The 26,593-nt window shown below is 42.4% G+C and overlaps 2 protein-coding genes across 2 annotated transcripts; one reads left to right on the forward strand and one right to left on the reverse strand.

Annotated features, from left to right (window-relative positions):
- Positions 1-1,267: 1,267 nt before the first annotated feature.
- LOC146679582 (protein NLRC3-like) lies at positions 1,268-25,590 on the forward strand. Its single transcript, XM_085450245.1, has 8 exons — positions 1,268-1,557; positions 1,709-3,506; positions 4,699-4,872; positions 5,086-5,259; positions 5,437-5,610; positions 16,764-16,937; positions 23,349-23,395; positions 23,544-25,590. Exons 1-8 carry the CDS (start codon positions 1,272-1,274, stop codon positions 24,080-24,082), a joined length of 3,366 nt encoding a protein of 1,121 aa, XP_085306371.1. The 5' UTR covers positions 1,268-1,271; the 3' UTR covers positions 24,083-25,590.
- On the reverse strand, positions 7,655-13,433 carry LOC146679583 (uncharacterized). The gene has a single exon (XM_085450217.1). It carries the CDS (start codon positions 12,695-12,697, stop codon positions 8,240-8,242), a length of 4,458 nt encoding a protein of 1,485 aa, XP_085306343.1. The 5' UTR covers positions 12,698-13,433; the 3' UTR covers positions 7,655-8,239.
- Positions 25,591-26,593: the final 1,003 nt, after the last annotated feature.

Here is a 26,593-nt window from a genome sequence, read left to right on the forward strand (position 1 = left end):
ATGTCAGTAGTAATTAGAGTTGATTGAGCAATGCTGTCCTTGTAATGTAGTTTATGATTTTTATGGACAAGTCCAGTTTTTCTGTAGAGCCTCTCAAGTTGGTGACAGCAGTCAAAGTTCACGTGTAAACCAGAGCAGCAAATCAGGTCCAAATGTGTTGTTCACAGTGAGTGGGATCATCATTGGCTGCTATGTTAACCTCCTGCAGCAGGATGTCTTTGGTCAGAGAATGGATAGATCACGAAGTCATTGTTGAGTTTAGGGAGACAGTAGACAGTTGGAGGAGGTTCAGCCAGTTGACACACAGTAGATAAAATAACTGAAGGCAGGAGCAGACACCTGTATGACTTTCCACCTCTCACATAGCTTATTGTCCCTGGGCAGCGCCACAGGGCTGGTAGATGTAAACAAAGCTGGAGGAGAGGATTGATTCATCTGAGAAAAGTCACAGAGTTGTGTCTTGATGCTCAATCATCCAGGTACGTAAATCCCAAAAAGCTTGATTCTGTTCATCTGGATGTTTTCAGTGGGAGAAACGTTTCATCATCATCAGGTGACTTCTTCAGTCTCAGCTGACTGCAGGTTTCAATCTCATAAACAGGACATTTGTATGACTGAAACCAGCCCACTGAAGGAACAATGGGCTGGGAGGTCAGTTCATTGATCATTGGTACGCATATTGTCAGGACCATTGATCAATGGTTGTTGATCAATGGTCATGAGTCCAGTTCACAGAGAGCTGGGGAATGGCTGCAATCACAGCATGTAAGATGGTGACAGTTGTACCCTTAGGCCCCTCCTCCATTCAGAGATGGTCTTTTCACATAAATGGCCTCCTTGACTCCGCCCTCAAACCAGCGTTCACATTTACTCAGGACCTTCTTGATGTGAAGTTCTTCTGCTTCGCTGGCTGCTGTGTCTGTGGGGATGGTGTTTGTTCTGTGTTGTAGTGTCCTGATGACGCCCAGTTTGTGCCCCAGTGGATGATGAGAGTCAAACCTTAAATACTGATCTGTATGTGTAAACAGAGTGAACCTTTAAGACCAGTTGTCTGTACGATCAACTCAGTCACCTGAAACATCTCCAAGTTTCTGGCTTTGATCATCAACCTGTTGGTAGTTCAGCTCTGAACACCAGTGAAATGTTTCTCCCACTGAAATCGCTGCATTCATATGAACAGCATCAACATTTTGGGATCGTGGAGTTGTGGACAAAGTCTCAGTTAATCAGATAAAGTCAAACCTATAATTGGTAAAGAGTTCGTGGATGATATGCCCCTTGATCGTAAAGAAGTGGATGTTGTGTGGACTAAAGTTCAGAGTGGTGGGTCATTCATAAATATTCTGTTCCAGCTGCTGGAGGACAACATCATCACTTTTGTGAAGAACGAGCTGAAGAAGATCCAGAAGGCTCTGAATCCAAATAAGCCCCAGTGCTTGGAGTTTCAGAGGGAGGATGATGAGCAGAGGAGAAACAGCAGAGAGGCATTTGTGAAGATCACAGTGGACTTCCTGAGGAGAATGAAGCAGGAGGAGCTGGCTGACCGTCTGCAGAGACGTAAGAGGATTTATCTAAAGATTTAAGCTGCTGGATAAATGAGAGACTTGTGACACCAGTGTGTTCAGTCATTTCTCAGTGGGTCAGAAATTGTCATCAGCATTTTGTAAAATGTGATTGTTAAAGTTGTATTTTTATTATTATTATTCAGAACTTCCAGCTGCTGTTTGTCATCATACCCTTAAGTCTAAGCTGAAGGAGAAGTTCCAGTGTGTGTTTGAGGGCATCGCTAAAGCAGGAAACCCAACCCTCCTGAATCAGATCTACACAGAGCTCTACATCACAGAGGGAGGGACTGCAGAGGTCAATGATGAACATGAGGTCAGACAGATTGAAACAGCATCCAGGAAACCAGACAGACCAGAAACAACCATCAGACAAGAAGACATCTTTAAAGCCTCACCTGGAAGAGATGAACCAATCAGAACAGTGCTGACAAAGGGAGTGGCTGGCATTGGGAAAACAGTCTTAACACAGAAATACAGCCTGGACTGGGCTGAAGACAAAGCCAACCAGGACATCCAGTTCATATTTCCATTCACTTTCAGAGAGCTGAATGTGCTGAAAGAGGAAAAGTTCAGCTTGGTGGGACTTGTTCATCACTTCTTTACTGAAACCAAAGAAGCAGGAATCTGCAGCTTTGAAGACTTCCAGGTTGTGTTCATCTTTGATGGTCTGGATGAGTGTCGACTTCCTCTGGACTTCCACAAAACTACAATCCTAACTGACCCTAGAAAGTCCACCTCAGTGGATGTGCTGCTGATAAACCTCATCAGGGGGAAACTGCTTCCCTCTGCTCGCCTCTGGATAACCACACGACCTGCAGCAGCCAATCAGATCCCTCCTGTCTGTGTTGGCATGGTGACAGAGGTCAGAGGGTTCACTGACCCACAGAAGGAGGAGTACTTCAGGAAGAGATTCAGAGATGAGGAGCAGGCCAGCAGGATCATCTCCCACATCAAGACATCACGAAGCCTCCACATCATGTGTCACATCCCAGTCTTCTGCTGGATCACTGCTACAGTTCTGGAGGATGTGCTGGAAACCAGAGAGGGAGGACAGCTGCCCAACACCCTGACTGAGATGTACATCCACTTCCTGGTGGTTCAGGCCAAAGTGAAGAAGGTCAAGTATGATGGAGGAGCTGAGACAGATCCACACTGGAGTCCTGAGAGCAGGAAGATGATGGAGTCTCTGGGAAAACTGGCTTTTGATCAGCTGCAGAAAGGAAACCTGATCTTCTATGAATCAGACCTGACAGAGTGTGGCATCGATATCAGAGCAGCCTCAGTGTACTCAGGAGTGTTCACACAGATCTTTAAAGAGGAGAGAGGACTGTACCAGGACAAGGTGTTCTGCTTCATCCATCTGAGTGTTCAGGAGTTTCTGGCTGCTCTTCATGTCCATCTGACCTTCAGCAACTCTGGACTCAATCTGCTGGAACAACAACAAACAACATCCAAGAAGTCTGAAACAGGAGAATCTGCAAAGAAACACTTCTACCAGAATGCTGTGGACAAGGCCTTACAGAGTCCAAATGGACACCTGGACTTGTTCCTCCGCTTCCTCCTGGGTCTTTCCCTGCAGACCAATCAGACTCTCCTACGAGCCCTGATGACACAGACAGGAAGTAGCTCACTGACCAATCAGGAAACAGTCCAGTACATCAAGAAGAAGCTCAGTGAGAATCTGTCTGCAGAGAAAAGCATCAATCTGATCCACTGTCTGAATGAACTGAATGATCGTTCTCTAGTGGAGGAGATCCAACAGTCCCTGAGATCAGGAAGTCTCTCCACAGATGAACTGTCTCCTGCTCAGTGGTCAGCTCTGGTCTTCATCTTACTGTCATCAGAAGAAGATCTGGATGAGTTTGACTTCAAGAAATACTCTGCTTCAGAGGAGGCTCTTCTGAGAATGCTGCCAGTGGTCAAAGCCTCCAACAAAGCTCTGTGAGTAAACATGTTGTCATCGCTTCATTGTTAAAATCATGGGAAATAAATCAGAAATGCTGAGTTCAAAGAGCACTGTAACATTTTTTTTAAATAGTAAATTAAATGATCATCAGTCACTCGGTAAATATATGGTAGTTTTAATGTTTCACTCCAGCATTTCTAAAACACACTTTGTTCTGTAACTCTTATCAAAGGACAATCCAGACCCAGCCTATAAGAACATGAGCTCTGATGCTTCAGCCCCTCTGACAGGTTTATTATCCTCAGCTTGTTCACTTGTCTCCAACTCCAGGAGTTTGGTTGTTTTATTCTAAAGCACAAACTTCACCTGCCAGACTTCACCTACATCTTTTTCTGATGTTCATAATTTAAGTTCAAGTTTGTATCTCACTTTCAGTGCACACCCTCCCTTTTTAAATATAAATCTCTGCTGTGCTGTCATGTTTTCATCCTGTATGGAGGGAGAAACTCGGTCTTCATTACTGAAATTGCCTCTAAGGTCGTGTTTCTTGTCAGTAACCATATGTAACTGTAAGGCTTCCATAACCAGTGTTATCACAGAATTACAGTGGGTTCACTCTGGGTCCTCTACAGTTTCTTCCCACTGTCCACAGACATGCAGTTAGGTTACCTGGTGATCTAAACTTCATGCAGGTGTGAGTGAGAGTGGTTGTCTGTCCCTCTGTGGGCTTAGTGGAAGAGACTGGATGGATCTCTGCTTTGTCTTTGATATATGCTGACAGCAAACATTCTCCATGAAGTCTGCATTTCAGCTCATCTCCTTTATACACACCTTTAACAGGAAGAGTTTTATACAGCTAGTGTTTAAAATCAAGTGTTATTCACAATACACAGGTAATGAGCATGATTATTGAATTACTAAAATTTTCTAAAATAATTGTTTTAGTTAATATTGTATGACAGTGTACACAGAATTATTAGCTCAGTAGGCAGAGTGGTCGCCCCATGATCATAAGGTCAGGGGTCGAATCCACCGAATAGTTACCTTGTGGTACCCCTGAGCAAGGTACCATCAAGGTACCAATCATGTGCACTGGACTGGTAGCACTCATAGTCTCATAGGTTTAAATACATTTTTAAAAAAAAGGGTTCAACATATAAACAAATTTAATTTGATCACATATATTGTTTGTTTTTTTTGTTTTTGTTTTTTTCCTTTCTCTCTCAGACTGAGCAGCTGTAACGTCTCAGAGAAAGGCTGTAAAAATTTGCTGTCAGTGGTCAGCTCCCAGTCCTGTAGTCTGAGAGAGCTGGACCTGAGTACCAACAGCCTGAAGGCTTCAGCAGTAAAGCTTCTGTCTGCTGCAGTGGAGAGTCCACATGCCAAACTGAATGTTCTGAGGTCAGATCAATTTGTATTATGTTTAGTTCTGTTTGTTTATGTGTTTGATGTTTGTTTTTGTTTATGTCTTTATCCAGTTATCCTTGTTTCATAGCATTTTTATTCATTTCAAAGTTAAACGGAAGTTTTACTAACCTGCTCAGCACAAGACAATAAGCTATTGCACCTTGATTACACTTTAACAACAATCTTTATTCATGTTTTTATCTTCAGACTTAACATCTGTGAACTCTCAGAGGAAAACTGTGAAGCTCTGTCCTCAGTTCTCAGCTCGCAGTCCTCTAGTCTGACAGAGCTGGACCTGAGTATCAGAAAGCTGCAGGATTCAGGAGTGAAGCTTCTGTCTGCTGGACTACAACGTTTAAACTGTAAACTGAATACTCTGAGGTCAGATCAGAAAACATTTAGTTTTTAGAATTATTAATTAAAGTTCATCCATATGATGTTGTATCTTAGTATGTTTATGTTTCCTTTAAAAAATAGAAAGTCAACATTTAATGTTTTGAAATGTATTAACAAACTCTACATGAGTATTTGTTGTATAGACTGTCTTTTATTTTTCAGACTGAGTGGCTGTAACCTGTCAGAGAGAAGCTGTGAAGCTCTGTGCTCAGTCCTCAGCTCCCAGTCCTCCAGTCTGAGAGAGCTGGACCTGAGTAACTCTGACCTGCAGGATTCAGGAGTGAAGCTTCTGTCCGCTGGACTAAAGAGTTCACAGTGTGCAGTGGAAACTCTCAGGTCAGGATTCAAACTTTTCCACAGATGATCATTTGAAATGTGATTTATATTATTGTATAAACAGGTAACTTTTACAGCTGTCAAGTGAACTTTTATTTACATTTGAGTGGATAATTGGACTCTGAATTACTAAAAGTTGTTATAGTCATGTCTTTGTTTATTTAAAAAAATACTTCACGTACTGCCTAATTTAAAGATTTAGGCTCCTTTGGGCCCATAATATATATATTTGATTTCTTTGTGAATGAAATTAGGAGGATATTGGCGACTGCTGATTGGCTCGCTGTTTGTTTTTTATTCACAGTACTTAATTTTAAAGGCTGATTTCTCAAAATGAGATGTTTATCTTTTCTTCTACAACACGTGGAGCCACCAAATCTTCTTGCTTGATTTATTCATTACAGTTTGATTTAAAGAATATTAGACTCGTAACATAATAAATACATTTATTTCACTTCTTCTTGAGAGAAAGAAAGGGATGACTGGGTGAGCTCCAGTGGTTCATCCCAGCAGAGAGAGCGGCACACTGGGCTGCAAATGATCACAGTAGTAATGGCCATAGTTTGATAAAACAGGCAGTCTTACCCTGTAGATAATACAGGGTTCTGGTGCCGATGTGGGGGAGGGGAGTCGCCCGGTACTAACTACATACTACTAACTACCTCATCCAGATGTCTTCCCTACTAAACCTGATAAGAAGTAACTGCAGTAGCCTTATAGGTCAAATCAGTTTCACCTGTTAAAGTTAGCTCCACTATTAATTAGGGGTGGGGGAAAAAATCGATACTGTGTAGTATCGTGATATTTTGTTTGCTAATAATGTATCGATACAGGGACAGCAGAAATCGATATTTTGTTACAAACAATTTTTTCTCTGAAGTCAACATGCTCTGGAGTCAGAGCATGTTGACTTCAGAGCATGTTGATCCTTTTTCTGAGCAACAATCCTGACATTCCTTCACTGTCCAAATGTGTTTAACTTTTTTCTTGGCAGCAATAAACATGACAGTTTACTTATTTTAATTTAAGACATGTTTAATTTTAATTAAGTTTAAAACTTTTTTATTTAATGTAAAATTAAATTTTTTTTAAAATTTACTTTCAAATTCTTCAGTTGCTGAAGGGGCTGCATAGTTTTCATAAATTGCATAGTTCAGAATAGCTATAATTGTACCAGATGGTTGCATTCAGTTAAGTTGGACTAGACTGTAATACAAACCGTTCAGTCTGTCAACAATAAAACTGACTGAAATGAGAGAAAGACTGAGTGTGAGACTTTGATATTAGATAAAATGAATATTGATAAAGTTTACCTTTATGTGCAGAATTTAAATATCGCAAAATATTTTTAAAAATCGCAATAATATCGTATCGTGCGTTAAGTATTGTGATAATATCGTATCGCGAGTTGTATGGTGATTCCCACCTCTACTATTAATGGTGTCACTTGTTATTTCTGGGATGAGTTTAGTAGCCTGAACAGCTGCTTAAAGGAAAGTAATTAAATAATAAAAATAACCTAAGTCCGGGGGAACCTGCAAGAGCTGTTTGCACAAAGAATAATGCTCAGACTTTGAGGTTTTATCGTTTTACACAAGGTTTAAAAATGAATGTCCACAATTGAATTGCAGAAATTGTTATTGAGCTAATACTGATGTAGTTGTTATCTTTGGTAAGGAGAGGTTGGAGGAAGGATGAGCACAGTCAGGCCTAAAGATGCTCTTAATAATAATAATGGATTGCATTTATATAGCGCTTTTCGAGACCCTCAAAGACCCTTTACAATCCCACTACAGGGAGTGCAGAATTATTAGGCAAGTTGTATTTTTGAGGAATAATTTTATTATTGAACAACAACCATGTTCTCAATGAACCCAAAAAACTCATTAATATCAAAGCTGAATGTTTTTGGAAGTAGTTTTTAGTTTGTTTTTAGTTTTAGCTATTTTAGGGGGATATCTGTGTGTGCAGGTGACTATTACTGTGCAGAATTATTAGGCTGTGAGGGACCAAGCAGCCAAAGCAAAGAGGACACAAGCAAAAATATCTTCAAAAAGGGTTTTCTTTATTTTAACCCTCAAAAAGTCCAAAATTAACAAAATTCAAAACCATACTTAACAGGCCCATAAAACAGGTCAACTAAATATAACTCTACAAAAAGTAATTTCCAAAAACTTAAACAACAAAGTGAGACACAACTTAACTCACAAACTGACCTAATTAAAAAGACACATGAGGGTAGCTTTTATAATGATTTGGCCAAACCATTTGAACACAATAGGGGGGAAAACAAAAACACACACTAATATTAACTAAGCACAGAATAACCCAACTAAACCTAAAACACCCCTGCTCCTGGTAAGCCCATGGTTGGTCCTGCTGAGCAGGCATTTTGTCCCCAGAGTCCTCAGCCACGCCTTTTGCCCAGACAGGAAACAGCCACCGCCCAAACCCAGGTAACTCAAAGAAAGAGAAACATAATTAATATAACAAAACATTTTAGAAAAACCATACAATGCTACTATGTGCGCGCCTCATAATACCAGTGTTAGGTTTAACCAAATGATTAATGAATTATATTAATGAAGAATACTGCAAAGCAAAATAATAAAGTGAAAAATGGACTAATTTACCCCTGTGTGGCTGCTGCCATCACACACCCCCCCTCTTCAGGACTCTCGCTGGTACAGCGAGAGAGGAAGTCGGCGGTAACGTTGTTCTTCCCAGGAATGTGCTTGATGACAAACCGGAAAGGTTGCAGAGCAAGGTACCATCTTGTGATCCTTCCGTTCTTATCTTTCATCTTTTCCATCCACTGAAGTGCACTGTGATCCGTCTCCAGGGTGAATTCTCTTCCAAGAAGGTAGTACCTGAAGGAATCAAGGGCCCACTTGATTGCAAGGGCCTCCTTTTCCACTGTTGAATATCGAACCTCTCTCGGGAACAGCTTTCGGCTGATATAAGCAACAGGATGACGTTCTCCTTCCAAACCTTGAAGTAGCACTGCTCCCAGACCCCTATGAGATGCATCCGTTTGAAGGAAAAAGTGCTCATTAAAGTCTGGACTGTACAAAACTGGTTCGCTACTCAGTGATTGACCGATGTCCTTGAAAGCTGCTATAGCCTCCTCTGTCCAGTTAATCTGATTAGGACACTTGATGCCTATCAAGTCCGTTAGTAGAGCTGCCCTGGTGGAGAATCGTGGTATGAACTGACGATAAAAGCCTGCCATGCCCAAAAAGGATCTTAGTTGCTTCCTTGTCTGTGGGAGAGGACAAGACTCAATGGCTTGGATCTTACTGACCTGAGGCTTGATCACCCCATTCCCGATCACATGGCCCAGGTACGCAGTCTCAGCAGAGGCAAAAACACACTTAGAGGGGTTCACCGTCAACCCAGCAGTGCCAAGACGGTCGAAGACAGCATGCAGATGTTCCAAGTGTTCCTCCCATGTGGTGCTGTAGATGACAATATCATCAAGATATGCAGATGCAAAATCTGAGAAACCACATAGTACTTGGTCCATTAATCTCTGAAAGGTTGCTGGAGCCCCATGCAGCCCGAATGGCATCACTGTAAATTGGAAGAGACCCCAAGGTGTTCGAAAGGCAGTCAACTTCTTTGATCGCTCCGTTAGTGGCACCTGCCAATATCCCTTGCACAGGTCAAGTGTGGTCAAGTACTTTGCCTTCCCCAGCCGTTCCAGCAAATCATCAATGCGTGGTGTGGGGTATGAATCAAACAGTGATATTGAGTTTAGGTACCTGAAGTCTATACAGAACCTCATGCTTTCATCCTTCTTTGGCACCAGGACCACTGGATTACACCACTCACTCTTTGATGGCTCAATGATCCCCAAGGACAACATGAGGTCGACTTCCTTCTTCAGGGATATTAGCAGACGTTCAGGGATCCTGTAGCTCAAACGCTTTACTGCGACGCCCTCTTTAATGACAATGTCATGCTCAACAATATCTGTTTGGCCAGGATTCACTTGAAGCACCTCAGAGTTGCATGCAGCTCTCACCTGAAGCTGTTTATCATCTGGCAGATGACTAAGGTCAAAATCTACCACATCAGCAGAAGGCAAGTATTGCTCACCAACCTCTTCTTCCTCTGGCACACCCCTTATGAGCATCACCTCTGCTGTCTTTTCAGGGCGCTGCGCCCATTCCTTCAATAGATTTATGTGCAGAACCCTGCTGGAGCGTGGCTTTCCAGGGATGAACACTTGGTAAGTAGTGGACCCCAATTTCTTCTGAACCTCAAAGGGCCCTTGCCACTTAGCCAATAGCTTGTTGTTGTCAGTGGGGAGGAGCACCAACACCTTTTGTCCAGGACTAAAAGACCTCTGACGAGCTGCTCGGTCATACCAAAACTTCTGCTTCTGCTGGATTTTGGTCATATTTGACTGAGCAAGCTCACTCATTTTCTGCAGTCGCTCCCTCATCTGCACAACATAGGAAACAATGTTAACAGAGTCCATCTTTTCCTTGCCTCCCTCCCAGATGTTTCTTAGGAGGGCTAGAGGTCCTTGTACCTCATACCCATACAAAAGTTCGAACGGAGAGAAACCAGTGGAGGCTTGTGGCACTTCCCTGTAGGCAAAGAGAAGATAAGGAAGCCACTGATCCCAATCAGCACCATTCTTATCTACCACCTTCCGGAGCATCTGCTTCAGAGTCTGATTGAACCGTTCTGTTAGCCCATCAGTCTGAGGATGGTATGGGGTGGTCCTCAGGCTTCTAATGCCCAGCAGCTTGTACACCTGTTTTAGTAAGTTGGACATAAAGTTACTCCCCTGATCAGTCAGTATTTCCTGTGGGAACCCTACTCTTGCGAAGAGCTGTACAAGGCAGAAAGCTACTGATTTTGCCTTGATGGATTTCAGTGGGAAGACCTCTGGATATTTAGTTGCGTAATCAGTGATTACAAGCATATAGCGATTCCCTGACTTACTCTTCTCAACAGGTCCAACAATATCCATTCCGAGGCGCTCAAATGGGGTACCAATAATAGGCAGTGGTTGGAGTGGAGCTTTGGAAGGGACTTTGGAGGATGTCATCTGGCACTGAGGACAGCTCTTACAGAAGTAGGCTACATCTCTATGGAGGCCAGGCCAGAAAAAATGTTGTTTAATACGAGCTGTGGTTTTGTGCTTACCAAGGTGGCCAGACCAGGGAATAGAGTGTCCCAAATTAAGCACAGTTTCTCTAACCTCTTGGGGGACCACTAGCTTCAGAAGTGAGCCCATCTGATGGTAAAGTATGCCATTTTGCAAGACATAGTCACTTTTGTTAATGCCTGCCTCCTCTACTTGGTCCTTGTCTATTGCTCGCTGAAAACAGGAAGCTAAACTAGGATCAGTTTTTTGCAACTCTATTATATTGCCAGGAATTTGAAGTCCCAAAGGCAAGTCTGGGTCAGTATGCATTTCTGGGTGTACTATAGTATGCTGGAACTTCTCCTGTCTCCTCTGTCTGCGACTTTTCCGAGGCTTCACAAGTGCAACTTCCCATTCCTCATCAAAAAATGGCAAGGCACTGAAAACTTCTGAGGTTTCACTAGATTTTTGAGCTTGGGCTCTAGTAACAGCCACATTGCATTGATGATTCTGGTCTGACTCCAACAAATCAAAAAGCACTGGAAAATCTCGTCCCAGAATAGCTGAATAAGGCAGGTTATCAACCACCCCAACATTTAAAAGGTAAGTCTGTCCATTCACTTTAATGTACATGTCAGCTGTTGAGTACATCTTCTCATCTCCGTGCACACAACAAATGGGGATGGTATCACTGACACGGACAATATTGGGGGGCACAAAATCTCTGTGTATCAGTGTACGAGAACTGCCAGAATCAAGCAAAGCTCTTAAAGTTGTTCCATTAGCTTCAATTTTTATCATTTTAACAGTCTGGTCACACTGGAGCCCATGTTCAGCATGTGAACGTGGCATGAAACACATTTGAACCATCTTAGCTGAGGTTTTTGGGCACATTGGCTTTGTGTGGCCCTCTAACCCACAGAGGTAACAAACAATCTTTTTTGAATTTTTTAATGGTCTGCCAGCAAACTGGTTCTCACCCACAGGAGTTTTTTCTGCTGACAATGGCCTTTGATGATACATCTGGGTTGATTTGGGGCCTTCCTTTGGCATTTTATTTGCATTACAGGTCCAAGGTTGCCCTTTCCTCCTGGCAGCTACAAACACTTCTGCCAGCTCAGCTGCCTTCGCTGCAGAAGACGGATTGTGCTCTCGAATCCAAACCTGTAGCTCAGGGGACAACATTCTCAAATATTGTTCAAGGATGATTATTTCACCAATTTCTTGGTTCGTTTTACCTTTTGGCTGAATCCATTTCCCGTACAGATCTTTAAGTCGAGCATACAACTCCTTAGGGTTCTCATCAAGCCTGACTTCCAGTGAACGGAATCGCTGCCTGTAGGTCTCCGGGTTAACATCATACTTGGACAAAATTGCAGCTTTAACTTTGTCATAGCTGAGAGAGTCATCAATATCCATATGAACGTATGCCCCTCTTGCCTTGCCCGTTAGCAGTGGTATTAATCGAAAAACCCAGTCTGTTTTTTCCCAACGATATGCTAAGGCAATGCGTTCAAATGTAGTCAAAAAATGCTCAATATCATCACTATCAGTCAACTTTTCCAGTCTGGGTTCATGCAATGAAAACTGACCTGATAATGACTGACTGGATTCAGCTTGAGCTTGAGGAGAACTAGGAATGTGAGGTAGCTCCCTTGACTCTGGTGACTCTGTGGTAGGTAATGGTAGCTCTGGTACTGGTGATGTCCGGGACTGCACCTCTAACTGTAAAAGCTGAAACTGATGTTGCAATGCTTTGAATTTTTGTTCTTGTCGTGCAGTTACCTCTTCTTGCCTTGCTTCCCGAGCCTCCTGTTGACCCATATGAGCTTGCAATATTGACATCAGATCTGACAGAGATGGCTCCCTTTCTTCAACCTCAGTGCTCTCCACCATTTCAGAGACTCCAATTTCCTCCTCAGCATCAGCTTCCTTCTGAACAGTTACTCCTTTCTTCTTTTCCACCTTTCCTCCACGATGCATTTTTCTTTTTTTTTTTTCTGGGGGTGAAAAAGCCTCAAAGAAAAAAATACTGTGTCCTCAACTGGCAGATCCCACTGCTGCCACCAATTGTGAGGGACCAAGCAGCCAAAGCAAAGAGGACACAAGCAAAAATATCTTCAAAAAGGGTTTTCTTTATTTTAACCCTCAAAAAGTCCAAAATTAACAAAATTCAAAACCATACTTAACAGGCCCATAAAACAGGTCAACTAAATATAACTCTACAAAAAGTAATTTCCAAAAACTTAAACAACAAAGTGAGACACAACTTAACTCACAAACTGACCTAATTAAAAAGACACATGAGGGTAGCTTTTATAATGATTTGGCCAAACCATTTGAACACAATAGGGGGGAAAACAAAAACACACACTAATATTAACTAAGCACAGAATAACCCAACTAAACCTAAAACACCCCTGCTCCTGGTAAGCCCATGGTTGGTCCTGCTGAGCAGGCATTTTGTCCCCAGAGTCCTCAGCCACGCCTTTTGCCCAGACAGGAAACAGCCACCGCCCAAACCCAGGTAACTCAAAGAAAGAGAAACATAATTAATATAACAAAACATTTTAGAAAAACCATACAATGCTACTATGTGCGCGCCTCATAATACCAGTGTTAGGTTTAACCAAATGATTAATGAATTATATTAATGAAGAATACTGCAAAGCAAAATAATAAAGTGAAAAATGGACTAATTTACCCCTGTGTGGCTGCTGCCATCACATAGGCAACTTAACAAAAAACAAATATATACCCATTTCAATTATTTATTTTTACCAGTGAAACCAATATAACATCTCCACATTCACAAATATACATTTCTGACATTCAAAAACAAAACAAAAACAAATCAGCGACCAATATAGCCACCTTTCTTTGCAAGGACACTCAAAAGCCTGCCATCCATGGATTCTGTCAGTGTTTTGATCTGTTCACCATCAACATTGCGTGCAGCAGCAACCACAGCCTCCCAGACACTGTTCAGAGAGGTGTACTGTTTTCCCTCCTTGTAAATCTCACATTTGATGATGGACCACAGGTTCTCAATGGGGTTCAGATCAGGTGAACAAGGAGGCCATGTCATTAGTTTTTCTTCTTTTATACCCTTTCTTGCCAGCCACGCTGTGGAGTACTTGGACGCGTGTGATGGAGCATTGTCCTGCATGAAAATCATGTTTTTCTTGAAGGATGCAGACTTCTTCCTGTACCACTGCTTGAAGAAGGTGTCTTCCAGAAACTGGCAGTAGGACTGGGAGTTGAGCTTGACTCCATCCTCAACCCGAAAAGGCCCCACAAGCTCATCTTTGATGATACCAGCCCAAACCAGTACTCCACCTCCACCTTGCTGGCGTCTGAGTGGGACTGGAGCTCTCGGCCCTTTACCAATCCAGCCACGGTCCCATCCATCTGGCCCATCAAGACTCACTCTCATTTCATCAGTCCATAAAACCTTAGAAAAACCAGTCTTGAGATATTTCTTGGCCCAGTCTTGACGTTTCAGCTTGTGTGTCTTGTTCAGTGGTGGTCGTCTTTCAGCCTTTCTTACCTTGGCCATGTTTCTGAGTATTGCACACCTTGTGCTCTTGGGCACTCCAGTGATGTTGCAGCTCCAAAATATGGCCAAACTGGTGGCAAGTGGCATCTTGGCAGCTGCACGCTTGACTTTTCTCAGTTCATGGGCAGTTATTTTGTGCCTTGGTTTTTCCACACGCTTCTTGCGACCCTGTTGACTATTTTGAATGAAACGCTTGATTGTTCGATGATCACGCTTCAGAAGCTTTGCAATTTTGAGACTGCTGCATCCCTCTGCAAGATATCTCACTGTTTTTGACTTTTCTGAGCCTGTCAAGTCCTTCTTTTGACCCATTTTGCCAAAGGAAAGGACGTTGCCTAATAATTATGCACACCTGATATAGGGTGTTGATGTCATTAGACCACACCCCTTCTCATTACAGAGATGCACATCACCTAATATGCTTAATTGGTAGTAGGCTTTCGAGCCTATACAGCTTGGAGTAAGACAACATGCATGAAGAGGATGATGTGGACAAAATACTCATTTGCCTAATAATTCTGCACTCCCTGTATTCATTCACTCTCACATTCACACACTGGTGGAGGTAAGCTACAGTTGTAGTGGTAGGTTAGGTTTTGCCCAAGGACAAAATGACCAAGACAGAGAGAGCTGGCTCATCAGACAGACAAGCTCATCTTGTAACCTACTGGTTCGCTGGTCAGCACACCAGCTGACTAGCGAACCAGCTAACTAGCACACCAGCTAACTAGCACACCGGCTAAATAGCAAATCAGCTAACTAGCAGACCAGCTAACGGCAGCCACAAGCTGAAGGACGATTAAATGTAGTGGAGATATCAGAGATGACACTGGTGTGTCCGATTCACTCTTTAGCACTCTGGTCACTCCGGTGTGTCAGCCAGAACACCACTGAAGGCCAAATGATCCCAGCATGTGGAATAAAGAGCTTAAGGTTTGGTTTGAGACACTTTATTCTTTCACTGATTGATTCTTGCGGCTGTGATCATGTGTGTGGTTTCTTACAAAAAGGAAGTACACAATACAAATACATGACAAATAAGATGAATAGATAAGTTACATATCCAGTTATATGTACGTACATCAGTATAGCTAATATAGCCATATATAAGGACAAAGATCACAGTACTATAATGCAGTAATGTTAAACACAAAGGTGTATATCTACATAAATCTGTCCTATCAGTGATCAGGGTACTGTAGTATACTTCCACTACATAAACTATAGAAACTAAACGACATTAGTGTGACTTTAAGTTACCATCAGTACAGACGAACTGATGGTAGTTGTACAAAATAAAGGCATTGCAAATATTGTGAAGGGCTTCCGGTTAAACTAAGATCAGCTGATTACCTCATAACAAATTGTTTGCTATAGAACGCAGCTCCCACTCTTCATTAATATCATGTACTGTAACTCCCAAGTAACCATGGTTACCCAGCCACGCCCAGTAGTCTCCAGAGAGACCAACAGCTGGTGCACGTTGTAACGCCGTGGCTTTCATAGTCTCTCCTTTTTCCACAGCTCATGTGTTCTTCTTGTGATGGTGCGTCTTGAGGGAGGCTCATACATGCCGTCATTTGTTGATCCTAAGAACGTTCCTCAGACCGACTTCTTCAACAACACTAATCAGCCTGCAGTTTGTAGCTACTCACTTCACTGTGGTGTTTGTTAGCTTGTCTTTCTTTGGTTTTATCCTGACTCCTCCCACAAGCTGATCCTACGTAGTCTGCCCAAGCCTCCCACCTCTGTTTGTTTGGGTGGTTTGTTTGCTGCCATCAACAGCGTGTAATGCATTTAAGTGATACTTCAGACATGAAGTACTGCGACAATAAAAAACTCAACTTTGCTTAAAAATAACTTTAGTTGTATCAACACTGCCCTCTGGAATAATTAGACTTTGGTGACAAACTGATGTGATCTCCATGTTTCCTTTGTTGGACTGTGGGCGAGTGTCAGAACTGAATGTACTGAGTAACATGTGGAGTTTAAATATGTGTCAGTTCCAGTTTTAGAGCTCTAAAGTGCAGCTATCATGTTAGGAATATGTTAGGAATAGACAGGAACACTGAGCACACTGAGGTCAAATCTTTATTTATCCAGTTCATCTGTAGGCTGAGCTCAGTCCATCCATTTAGTGAAATGATGTTTAAAGGTCTCCTTGTTCTGTGAGCGTGCACAGATCCTGAAGCAGAAAGCCTGGGTTAACAGAGAAATGATCATCACTGTGATGATGCTCACCATCTCTGACTGGGATTTGAGGTTTTGTCAAAGCAGCAAAGAAAGCCTGGCTATGTTGGACTGGGTGTGGAAGCAGCTCCCAGTTTGAGTTCAGGAGACAGACACCCTCTCTACTTTGACGATCAGCTTCAAACTTTCCTTTTTGATAAAACTTATAGTTAGAGCTGGATCAGGTGACCCTGAACCATCACTTAGTTATGCTGCTATAGAGATGGATAACAGATGGATTGTTGTTTTGTGTGTCTGCAGTCTGTCAGGCTGTCTGATCACAGAGGAAGGCTGTACTTCTCTGGCCTCAGCTCTGACCTCCAACCCCTCCCATCTGAGAGAGCTGGACCTGAGCTACAATCATCCAGGTGACTCAGGAATGAAGCTTCTGTCGGCTGGACTGAAGGATCCAGGCTGGAGACTGGACACTCTCAGGTATGGAGAGAATGTCTGATATAGGAGGAAGAGCTGGAATCATTTCCTGTGTCTTTCACTCACTTCCTGTTTGTTTCCTGCAGATGAGACATGAACAATCACACATGCAGGAATATTTTCAGGGACAGACACACTAGTCTAGCTGGATAGTACATGGATATTTATGTAGGGGGTCTTCAAGGAGTCTGTTTGCAGGAACATTAATGATAACTGATAAGTCATGTTGAGAGTTTCATTAAAAGTAGACTTACAGTTAGGTAATATTTGGACAGAGACAACATTTTGTAACTTTAGATACAAGTATCAGCCATGTGTGTGTTTCCCATGCTGTATGTCCACAGTCACAGTGACAGTCAGTGACACTGACAGAAGGATGAAACAAGGCTGTGAATCATTTCAGTCTGTGTGTGTGACAAAGAGGCAGACAGGAGCAGCTAACATTTGGAAATGGAAGCTTACTGGAAACACTACATTCACGGCTGAATTCACAATAGATTTGTTCTCAAGTGCACATTTAGCAGCTAATTTCCAACAAATTTCCCACGTGTGGGACTAATAAAGGTTATCTTATCTTATCTTAATGCTAATACTGTTTTCCCTTTGCTTTCTACAGCAGCTATTGCTAAGTAGGCCACTTTGCTCCGCTAAGGATTTGTGTGACCATGATGGAGACTCTGATAAGCTAATGCTGCTAAGCTAATGCTGTTTATGGGCCCTGTTAGAATCAATATTTCATTCTCATTCTGTCGTTTGAGAACAATATTAACGTTTCACATCATTATAACACAAGAGAAAAGGGTATTGGCATTAGCTACTAGTGCTTATTCACCTCAAATTACCTTTAGCTGCTAATGGCAGCCTACTTAGCATTAACTCCTCACTAATATAATGCTAATTCACATCAAATTAGCATTAACTGCTCATATTGTTATAAGGAAAGAGAAAACGGTATTAGCATTTGCTGCTAATAATTATTCACCCCTAATTAGAATAAGCCGCTAAAAGCAGCCAACTTAGCATTAATTCCTCACTTTGTTGTTACCCAACGGAAAAGAGTATTAGTATTAGCTACTATCATTTTTAATAAGTAAGAGAAAACAGTATTAGCAGTAGCGCATAATGCTAATTCACGTCAACGTAGTATTAGTTAATAATGGCAGCCTACTTAGCATTAACTGCTCACTAATATAATGCTAATTCGCATCAAATTAGCATTAGCTGCTCAAGTTGTTATAAGGAAAAAGAGAAAACGGTATTAGTATTAGCTGCTAATAATTATTCACCCCTAATTAGAGTTAGCCCCTAATGGCAGTCTACTTAGCATTAACTCCTGACATTGTTATAATGCAGGGGAAAAGAGTTACCATTATCGGATAATGCTAATTCTCATCAAATTAGCATTAGTTAATAACGGTAGACTTCATATCATTAGCTGCTGTCATTCTTACAAAGCAAACAGTATGAGCATTAGCTGTTAATCCTTTTTCATCTAAAATTAGAATTAGCCACTAATGGCGTATTGTTAAAAAGTAAGAAAAAACATTGTTAGCATAAGCGGATAATGCTAATTCATCTCAAATTAGTATTAGCTAATAATGGCACCTGCTTAGCATTAGCTGGTCACATTGTTATAAGGCAAGAAAATATGGTATTAGCATTAGCTGCCAATTTCTATTTACCTAAAATTAGCATTAGCCACTAATGGTAGCCTATAGCAAAAACTTCTTAATGCTAAATGAAGTTAATTAATGCTAAGTAGGTTTAACTGAAATTAAAGTAGTGTTAGCATTAGCTGCTGATATTGTTAAAAGGTAAGATAAAACATTGCTAGCAGCAGCGGATAATGCTAACACACATAATAATTAGCATTACCTAATAATGGCAGCCTTCTTAGCATTAGCTGCTCATATTGTTATAATGCAAGGGAAAAGAGTTGGCAAAAACAGTGTTAGCATTAGTGGATAATGCTAATTCACCTAAATTAGCATTAGCTAATAATGGCTACGTACTTAGCATTACCTACTAATATTGATATAAAGCAAGAAAATATGGTATTAGCATTAGCTTCTAATGCTTTCTCATCTAAAATTAGAATTGGCCACTAATGGCATCCTATTTAGCATTAACTCTTCACATCGCAAGGGAAAAATTAGAATTCAATAAAAAAAAAAAGTGTTCACATTAGCTACTTGTATTGTTAAAAAGTAAGAAAAAACATTGTTAGCATAAGGGGATAATGCTAATTCACCTCAAATTAGTATTAGCTAATAACGGCAACCTACATAGCATTAGCTGGTCACATTGTTATAAAGCAAGAAAATATGGTATTAGCATTATCTGCCAATTCCTATTCACCTAAAATTAGCATTACCTGCTAATGGCAGTCTACTTAGCATTAACTCCTCACTAATGTGATGCTAATTCACATTAAATTAGCTTTAGCATTAGCTGCTAGCATCAGCCTACCTAGCACTAGCTGCTCACATTGTTAAAAGGGAAGAGAATACGATATTAGCATTAGCTGGTAATATTTATTCACCCCTAATTAGAATTAGCCACTAATGGCAGCATACTTAGCGTTAACTCCTCACATCGTTGTAATGCAAATGAGGCTAACTTGCATTAAATTAGACTGCTGTTATTAGCTAATGCTATTTAGCAGTAGCTGCTCACATTGTTATAAAGCAAAGGAAAACGATATGAGCATTAGGTTCTAATGCGTATTTGCCTTAAATTAGACGTAGGTGCTAATGGCAGCCTACTTAGCATTAGCAGCTCAGATGTTATAATGCTAGGAAAAAGAGTGTTAGCATTAGCCGTTCACATTGTTATAAAGTTAAGGGAAATAGTGTTAGCATTAGCTACTCACATTTTTAAAAAAAGTAAGTGTTAGCATTAGTGCATAATGCTAATTCATGTCAAATTAGCATTAGTTAATAACGGCAGCCTATTTAGCATTAGCAGATAATGTTGACCTTGGGCCACTGGAAAAGTTAAGAACTAAAGATTTAGGAGTGTTTCTCGATAGCTCTTTCTCGTTTGAGAAACAAATGAATTCTGTTATTAAAACCAGCTGTAAGGTTTATATTGTTGATTGTCATTTATGCTTAGAAATATTTACTCATATATGCTTAGAGTTGTGTAATCGATTGCATAATGATAGAGGTTTGATCCTGAGTAGTCTGTAAAGACTCTGTGTGCCTTCCAGAGTGCTCTGGCATGCACACACCACTTGGGGCCGTGAGAGAGGTCGTACCCTCTCTTACTGATTTATGGTGTAGGACAGGGGTCTCAAACTCAATTTAGCTGGGGGCCGCTGCAGGCAGAGTCTGGGTGAGGCTGGGCCGCATTAGGTTTTCCACAAGAAAGGCATGGTTAAAAAATTGATCATCCGTAAGTCTGGACCTGTACTTGGACTTATTGAAGTTCAAAGTGGAGAAGAGCTTTTGGCACAAGTATGTGCTACCAAAAAGGCACATGGTCCGCTTGAACACTCGGGAAAGCCGAGGGAAACTAGGGCTCAATCCTCTCAAAAATTGTCCAAGCTTGTCTGCTTTTCCACTCACCTCCCTGAACTTTGCTTTGAGTTCAGAGTTGCACTGCAGCTCAATGAGCTCCATTTGAAGCACAGAAGGGGCATCTTGCACATCAAAGGAGAAGGGGTCCGCAAAAATGTGAAAGGTGGCTCTGTGTGTCTTGAAGTCAGCAAACCTGTGATCAAATTCCTCCTGTAGCCTCAAAATGACATCAACATACTCGTCAGCACTGAATGGTGTGCCTGCATCCACGAGTGCCTTGCATGCTGGGAAATGGCAAAGGTTTGTCTGAGAGAGCTGAGCTTTCCAGAGCGCCAGTTTTGTGGAGAATGCTCTCACGTTGTCATAGGCAGCACTGACAAGTTGCCCCTGGCCTTGTAACGTCTTGTTCAGTACATTAAGCTCATGTGTCATATCAACAAGAAAAGCTGAGTCCATGAGCCATTTGGGATCAGTTAGCACAGGAACACTAACTCCATCCTTCTCCATGAAGGCTTCACTTCTGCTCTCAACTCAAAAAGTCTCTTTAATACATTTCCCCTGCTGAGCCAACGTACCTCAGTGAAGTCGAGCACATCCCCATATTCTGACTCCATTTCCTCTAAAAATTATTCTCTTTGGTTGCTTTCTTGGAGAAATCTTGCTGCCTCAGTAGATCTGTTTTAAGACTGGCAACCCGGTTCGCTCTCTCGTCTCCCTGGTATTTTGCATCCACCTCAGCATGTCTAGTTGTGTAATGACATTTCAAATTGTATTCCTTGTGCAGCGCAACTTTCTCTGTGCAAATAAGACAGGTCGGGGTGCCCCTGTGCTCAACAAAGAAATATTGCATTTCCCACTTTTCCTGAAATTGTCGGTGCTCATCACCAACCTTTCTCTTCACCGCAGGCTTTGAAAAAGACATGTTTGGGGCTATGTGACATTTATAATTCTACTTGGTGTCACTGTCGCATTGAAGTTTCAATCAAGCGTTTAGCCGACGGACGGGGAACGTCTCAACGCGTAGAGAACGTCATTTCTGCTTCTTTTTCTTGCAACCGTAGCACGGCGATCGGCAGATAAAAAGCCGGTAGCAGTCTCCTTTGTTTTTACGCTCGATGTTCATGTCTTTCATGACGACACGAACACCGTGGCGTTTGCAGATGGTAGAAAGTGCAGGGATAGCGAGCGCAAAACAGGCGACTGCTCACGGCGCCGGGCTGTTGTTACAGGAGAAAGAAGCGGAAATGACACCGTGACATATAACAAATAACATCAGCTGTTTCTGATGTTAGTTGTTTTGACTGCTTTTACATTATATTGAAATATATGTAATGTTCATGTTTGCTGCAATGCAAACGCAGTGATGCAAATAAAAACATGGAGCCACAAATTACGGTGCGACCCTATAATTAGTCCGGGTTACCGGGGACTGTTGTTGCCGATGAACAGGTGTCGCTATGTGACTGCAGACTAAATTGGGCTGCATTGAGTTCATGACTTTTCTTTTATCCCGCCGCCTACGCATCACTGTGAGAGTTAATATGAGATCTCTCTCTGTGGAAAAATAACTTTAAATCCCACTGACGTGTGTATAAATCTATATACGTATAATGTCCCGCTGGGCAGCAACTTAAAAAAACAACTTTTTTTGAAGTGTTGTGAACGCAACGCGCTGGGGCGAATGTCGGCGTTTGCCCAATAGAAAGGAGGAAGCCAGCCAGGCACAGAAAGAAAGAAACACTCCAGGGCAACGCTGCTGGAACTTTGACTCATTGAGAAATGTTTCCCTGCTTGCATCAAGCCCGGCTGGTGTCCCCTGAGATCCATATCCCACCCTGATTGGTGGGTTAATTCAGCTCCGCCCACAACACTGTAAAGTGTCATACATTATCAAACTAACATTACATTTTCATATTAAGGTGGGGCCAAAAACTATCGTCCTGCGGGCCGCAATTGGCCCGCGGGCCGCGAGTTTGAGACCCCTGGTGTAGGAGGACACCTACTCTGTGTCTGGTTAAGTATAAGAGCCCTTTGTTAGGGGGACCGCTGGACTCTTAGCACCAGCTTTGGGGTCACAGGGTCACATCTGGAACACACACACAGACACACACACACACACACACACACACACACACACACACACACACACACACACACACACTATGCACAGACTGGTACTCTTTGTTCATACCTGTGTAAGACGTCATAATGAACTTGTGCATATTCATGTAAGCTCAATAAAGAGCAGTGTTACGAGGGAGCAGACGAGAGCGACTGAGGTCAAGTGAAGGAACGGCGCTGTCACAGTTCTCTCCCTCATCAATTGTCTGGTTCCAGCGGTGGGTCTGTGCTAGACGACCCATCACCAGCTTTTTCCACTGGTTACCAGTACGTGGTAGAATCCACTTCCAGATCTGGTTGTCTTTAAATCTGTGAATGGATTGGCTCCATCTTATCTCTCTTTAACAAAAGAATCCAAGTGGAGCCCTCAGGTCTGCAGATAAGCAGCTTCTGACCAGAACTAGACGTAAAAACAGAGGTGAGCTTTATCGATGGCTGCAGCCAAACTCTGGAACAGTCGCCCTTCACATCAGGTCGTCACCAACACTGGACATTTTTAAAAGCCGGTTGGAAACACATTTGTACTCTGTAGCTTTCAATCCTGACCAGTCTTTATAGTCATTACTGTGTATGTTTCCTATTTTCTCTCTACTCTGTGCAGCACTTTGGCTCAAGCTGTTTTTAAATGTGCTGATAAATAAATGTAGATTTCTTTGAATAAAACAGTGGAGCCGAGCTTTGAGCTCAGTGTGTAACAGTGTGTGTGTGAGAGCCATGTAATGTCCATGTGTGCATGCTGACTGTGCTGCTCTGACCCCCCTCCTCCTTTCAGGGTGGAGCCTGCTGGAGTCCGATGGTTGAGACCAGGTCTGAGGAAGTGTAAGTGTGTTTTTAATGGGATTCATGAAAACAAAGCAGCACACATTCAACCATCTTCATCATGTCAGGAGTCATCATCAAAGTGTCAATCAATGAACAGATGATGGATCAATAACTGCAGCTGGATTGTGTTTGTTCTCTCCATCAGATTCCTGTCAACTCACAATCGACACAAACACAGTGAACACAAAGCTCCAACTGTCTGACAACAACAGGAAGGTGACACGTGTGGAGAAGGTTCAGTCATATCCTGATCATCCAGACAGATTTGATGGTTTTTATCCTCAGCTGCTGTGTAGAAATGGTCTGACTGGTCGCTGTTACTGGGAGGTCGAGTGGAGAGGAGACGTTGAGATATCAGTGAGTTACAGAAGCATCAGAAGGAAAGGAGACAGTGCTGACTGTTGGTTTGGAAACAATGATCAGTCCTGGAGTCTGATCTGCTCTGATGATGGTCCTCAGTCTGTCTGTCACAATAACAGACTAACACTCATCTCCTCCTCCTCCTCCTCCTCTGTCTCTAACAGAGCAGCAGTGTATGTGGACTGTCCTGCTGGCACTCTGTCCTTCTACAGAGTCTCCTCTGACACTCTGATCCACCTCCACACCTTCAACACCACATTCACTCAAACTCTTTATCCTGGGTTTATATTCTTGTCTCCTGGTACCTCAGTGTCCCTGTGCTGAGTGGAGTGTAAAGAGTGTCTCCTGTTACAGAAACACTCTGACTGTTGAACAGATAGTTCAGTCTGTACATGTCTGTCTCTTTCACTCACAAACACGTTTTCAGATTCATGGATTCAATCAGTTGATGTTTGAAACTCTTCTAAATGATTCCTTGTAAACTTCTTCAGTCACAAACAAACAGGAAGTGATGTCACATGTGTTCCTGTCCACACAGCAGAATGAGTCTATTGCTGACAGTGATGTACAAACAGAGTGAGCATTTCTGAGGCCCAAAATAAACTGAGTAGTTCACTGAATGAACAATGGACTGTGAGCTCAGTTCCTTCATCATTAGTATGGATTATATATGTATATGTATTATATTAGTATCATATATATCAGGTGCTGCTGCTTTCAGTCATTGTGCAAATGTGCTGTTTGTAAGCTTGTAAAGCTGCAGTCAGCTGAGACTGAAGAAGTCACCTGATCAGTGAGCAAACGTTTCTGAAAACGTCCAGATGAACAGAATCAACCTTTTGGGATCAGCCAGCAATGCAGCATCATTGTTGTTCAGCTTCAGAGGTTTGCAGGAATGAACTGATGACCAGAAACAGCTGCAAAGTCCAAGAAAATACCAGCTGGAGTTCAGCTGCATTTGAAGAAGTCAAAGAAAAGTAAGGATGGCAAAGGGCGACGTTTTCTTCCAAAGAGCTGCAAACATGGTCGACGCCTCATTAGAAGAATCATCTGGACATTTGTGAGGAACTCTAACCAAGAAAGCAACGTCACACAGATCCAACAGACAGTTTCCATGACTGCAAGTGTTGAGTGGAAAAATGCTACATTGCATTATTGCATCCTCTCACCACAGGAGGCGCTGTTGGCACCACTGATTGCTGATCAGCTGTTCTCTGATGATCTGATTGATACTGTGAATAACGGGACTCACTGAACTCTGTGACACAGTGAAGATTACAGAGTTTAACTTCACCCTTTAAGACTGACCACAGAACCAAGTCCGCCAGAGCTTTTGTTATATTTTTACATGCTGTGGAGCCATTTGTGGGAGCATTTCAAGTTGCTATACATCAATACAACTGTTATAGCCCTAATTTTAATAATATGTGTGCATTAAGTCCATAGTAACTACATAAACTGCAAAAACAACCTCTGCTCATCCATCTCTGTGTGTATCAGGATACATTTGGTTCATAATACACAGAAAAATCAGAGTTATTACCTGTAATAAATGTGAAAGATTCCTGCAGTGATAACCAGGCAGGACTGAAACACATCCAAGCTGTCACCACGGTAACAGCACCGTCCATCCACAGGTGAGGGGAGGAGCAAAAAGAGGGACTTTGACCATTTTATACTAAAAACACTCAACTAATGTTTCTAATATGAAACAAATAAGCCCACATTAATGTGAGCGTTTATTAAATAATAATAATGATGATTTCCTCCTGATCTCATTTCCACAGCAGAGAAAACTGTGGTGTATATTGAGGTGGAGGGTGTGGTCTGTGGCTCAGGTGTAGAGTGAGGGTGGGGTGCACCACAGCAGCATGCTGGGACTGCTGAGGGTGGAGGAGGGAGTGATGATGACATCAGAGCTGCAGCACAGAGACCAGTGAACACACAGTCTGTTCATCTTTGCATAGATACAATATACAGCACAATATTGAATGACAGACACGCTGTGGGAGCTTCCACAGATACACTGACGTCAGCATCCAGAGTCCTCCTGCTGCTCCCCCCTCAGAGCCCCGTGATCAGCACCAACACATTCAGTTAGATGACAGAGTCCAGCTGCAGCTAGAATCAGCTCCCCTCTGTGAACAACAGCACAGCGTCAGTGTTTCACACTCAGTGAAAGGAGGAAACAGCAGAAGAACACCATGTGTGCTACGTTTCCCAGGACACACTACAAACTGCACAAATACAGAGCAGCACGTGGAAGGACCTGGAGCTGCATTTACAGAGCTGCAGACAGCGTGATGTCCTGTATGGACAGGTGGAAGGAACCAAGTCCTCAGCTGGAACACTCGTGTTTGTCCACAGACAGGAAACACAGCAGGAAACTTCCTCACAGAAGTGCAGCTCATGGATAACACACTTCCTGTCAGTCAGAATGAGGCTGCAGCCAAACACAGAAAGGTGTTTTTGTCCAGATGAGCCCAGAGAAGAAACACGAGTGTTCACAGACATCAGAAGCTCAGAGAGGTGAAACATGAGGTTGGAGTCCTCGTCAGCATCCAGAAGAGCTGCTGTGAAACCCTGAGTACTCATGACAGACTCTGATGGCACAAACACATCATGATTCAAACAGAAAGACAAACATGGAGCTCCTGATCCTCCTGCATGAGAACAAGCTGACATGAGCGCTGTGTCTGAGAGTGTCTCCCTGTCACAGTGACAATAACACAGCTGCTGCTCACAGTCATTAAACTGACCTGAGGTCAGCTGTGCTCCTTACATATGAACCATGTGACCTCACATCAGTGCTGTGGATGACTGTAGTCATAGAAG

The sequence above is a fragment of the Copadichromis virginalis genome, unplaced genomic scaffold (genome assembly GCF_057382275.1).
Source record: "Copadichromis virginalis isolate Kocher_CV1m ecotype Utaka unplaced genomic scaffold, C_Virginalis_male_GT1.1 unmapped_scaffold_1, whole genome shotgun sequence".
NCBI lineage: Eukaryota > Metazoa > Chordata > Actinopteri > Cichliformes > Cichlidae > Copadichromis > Copadichromis virginalis.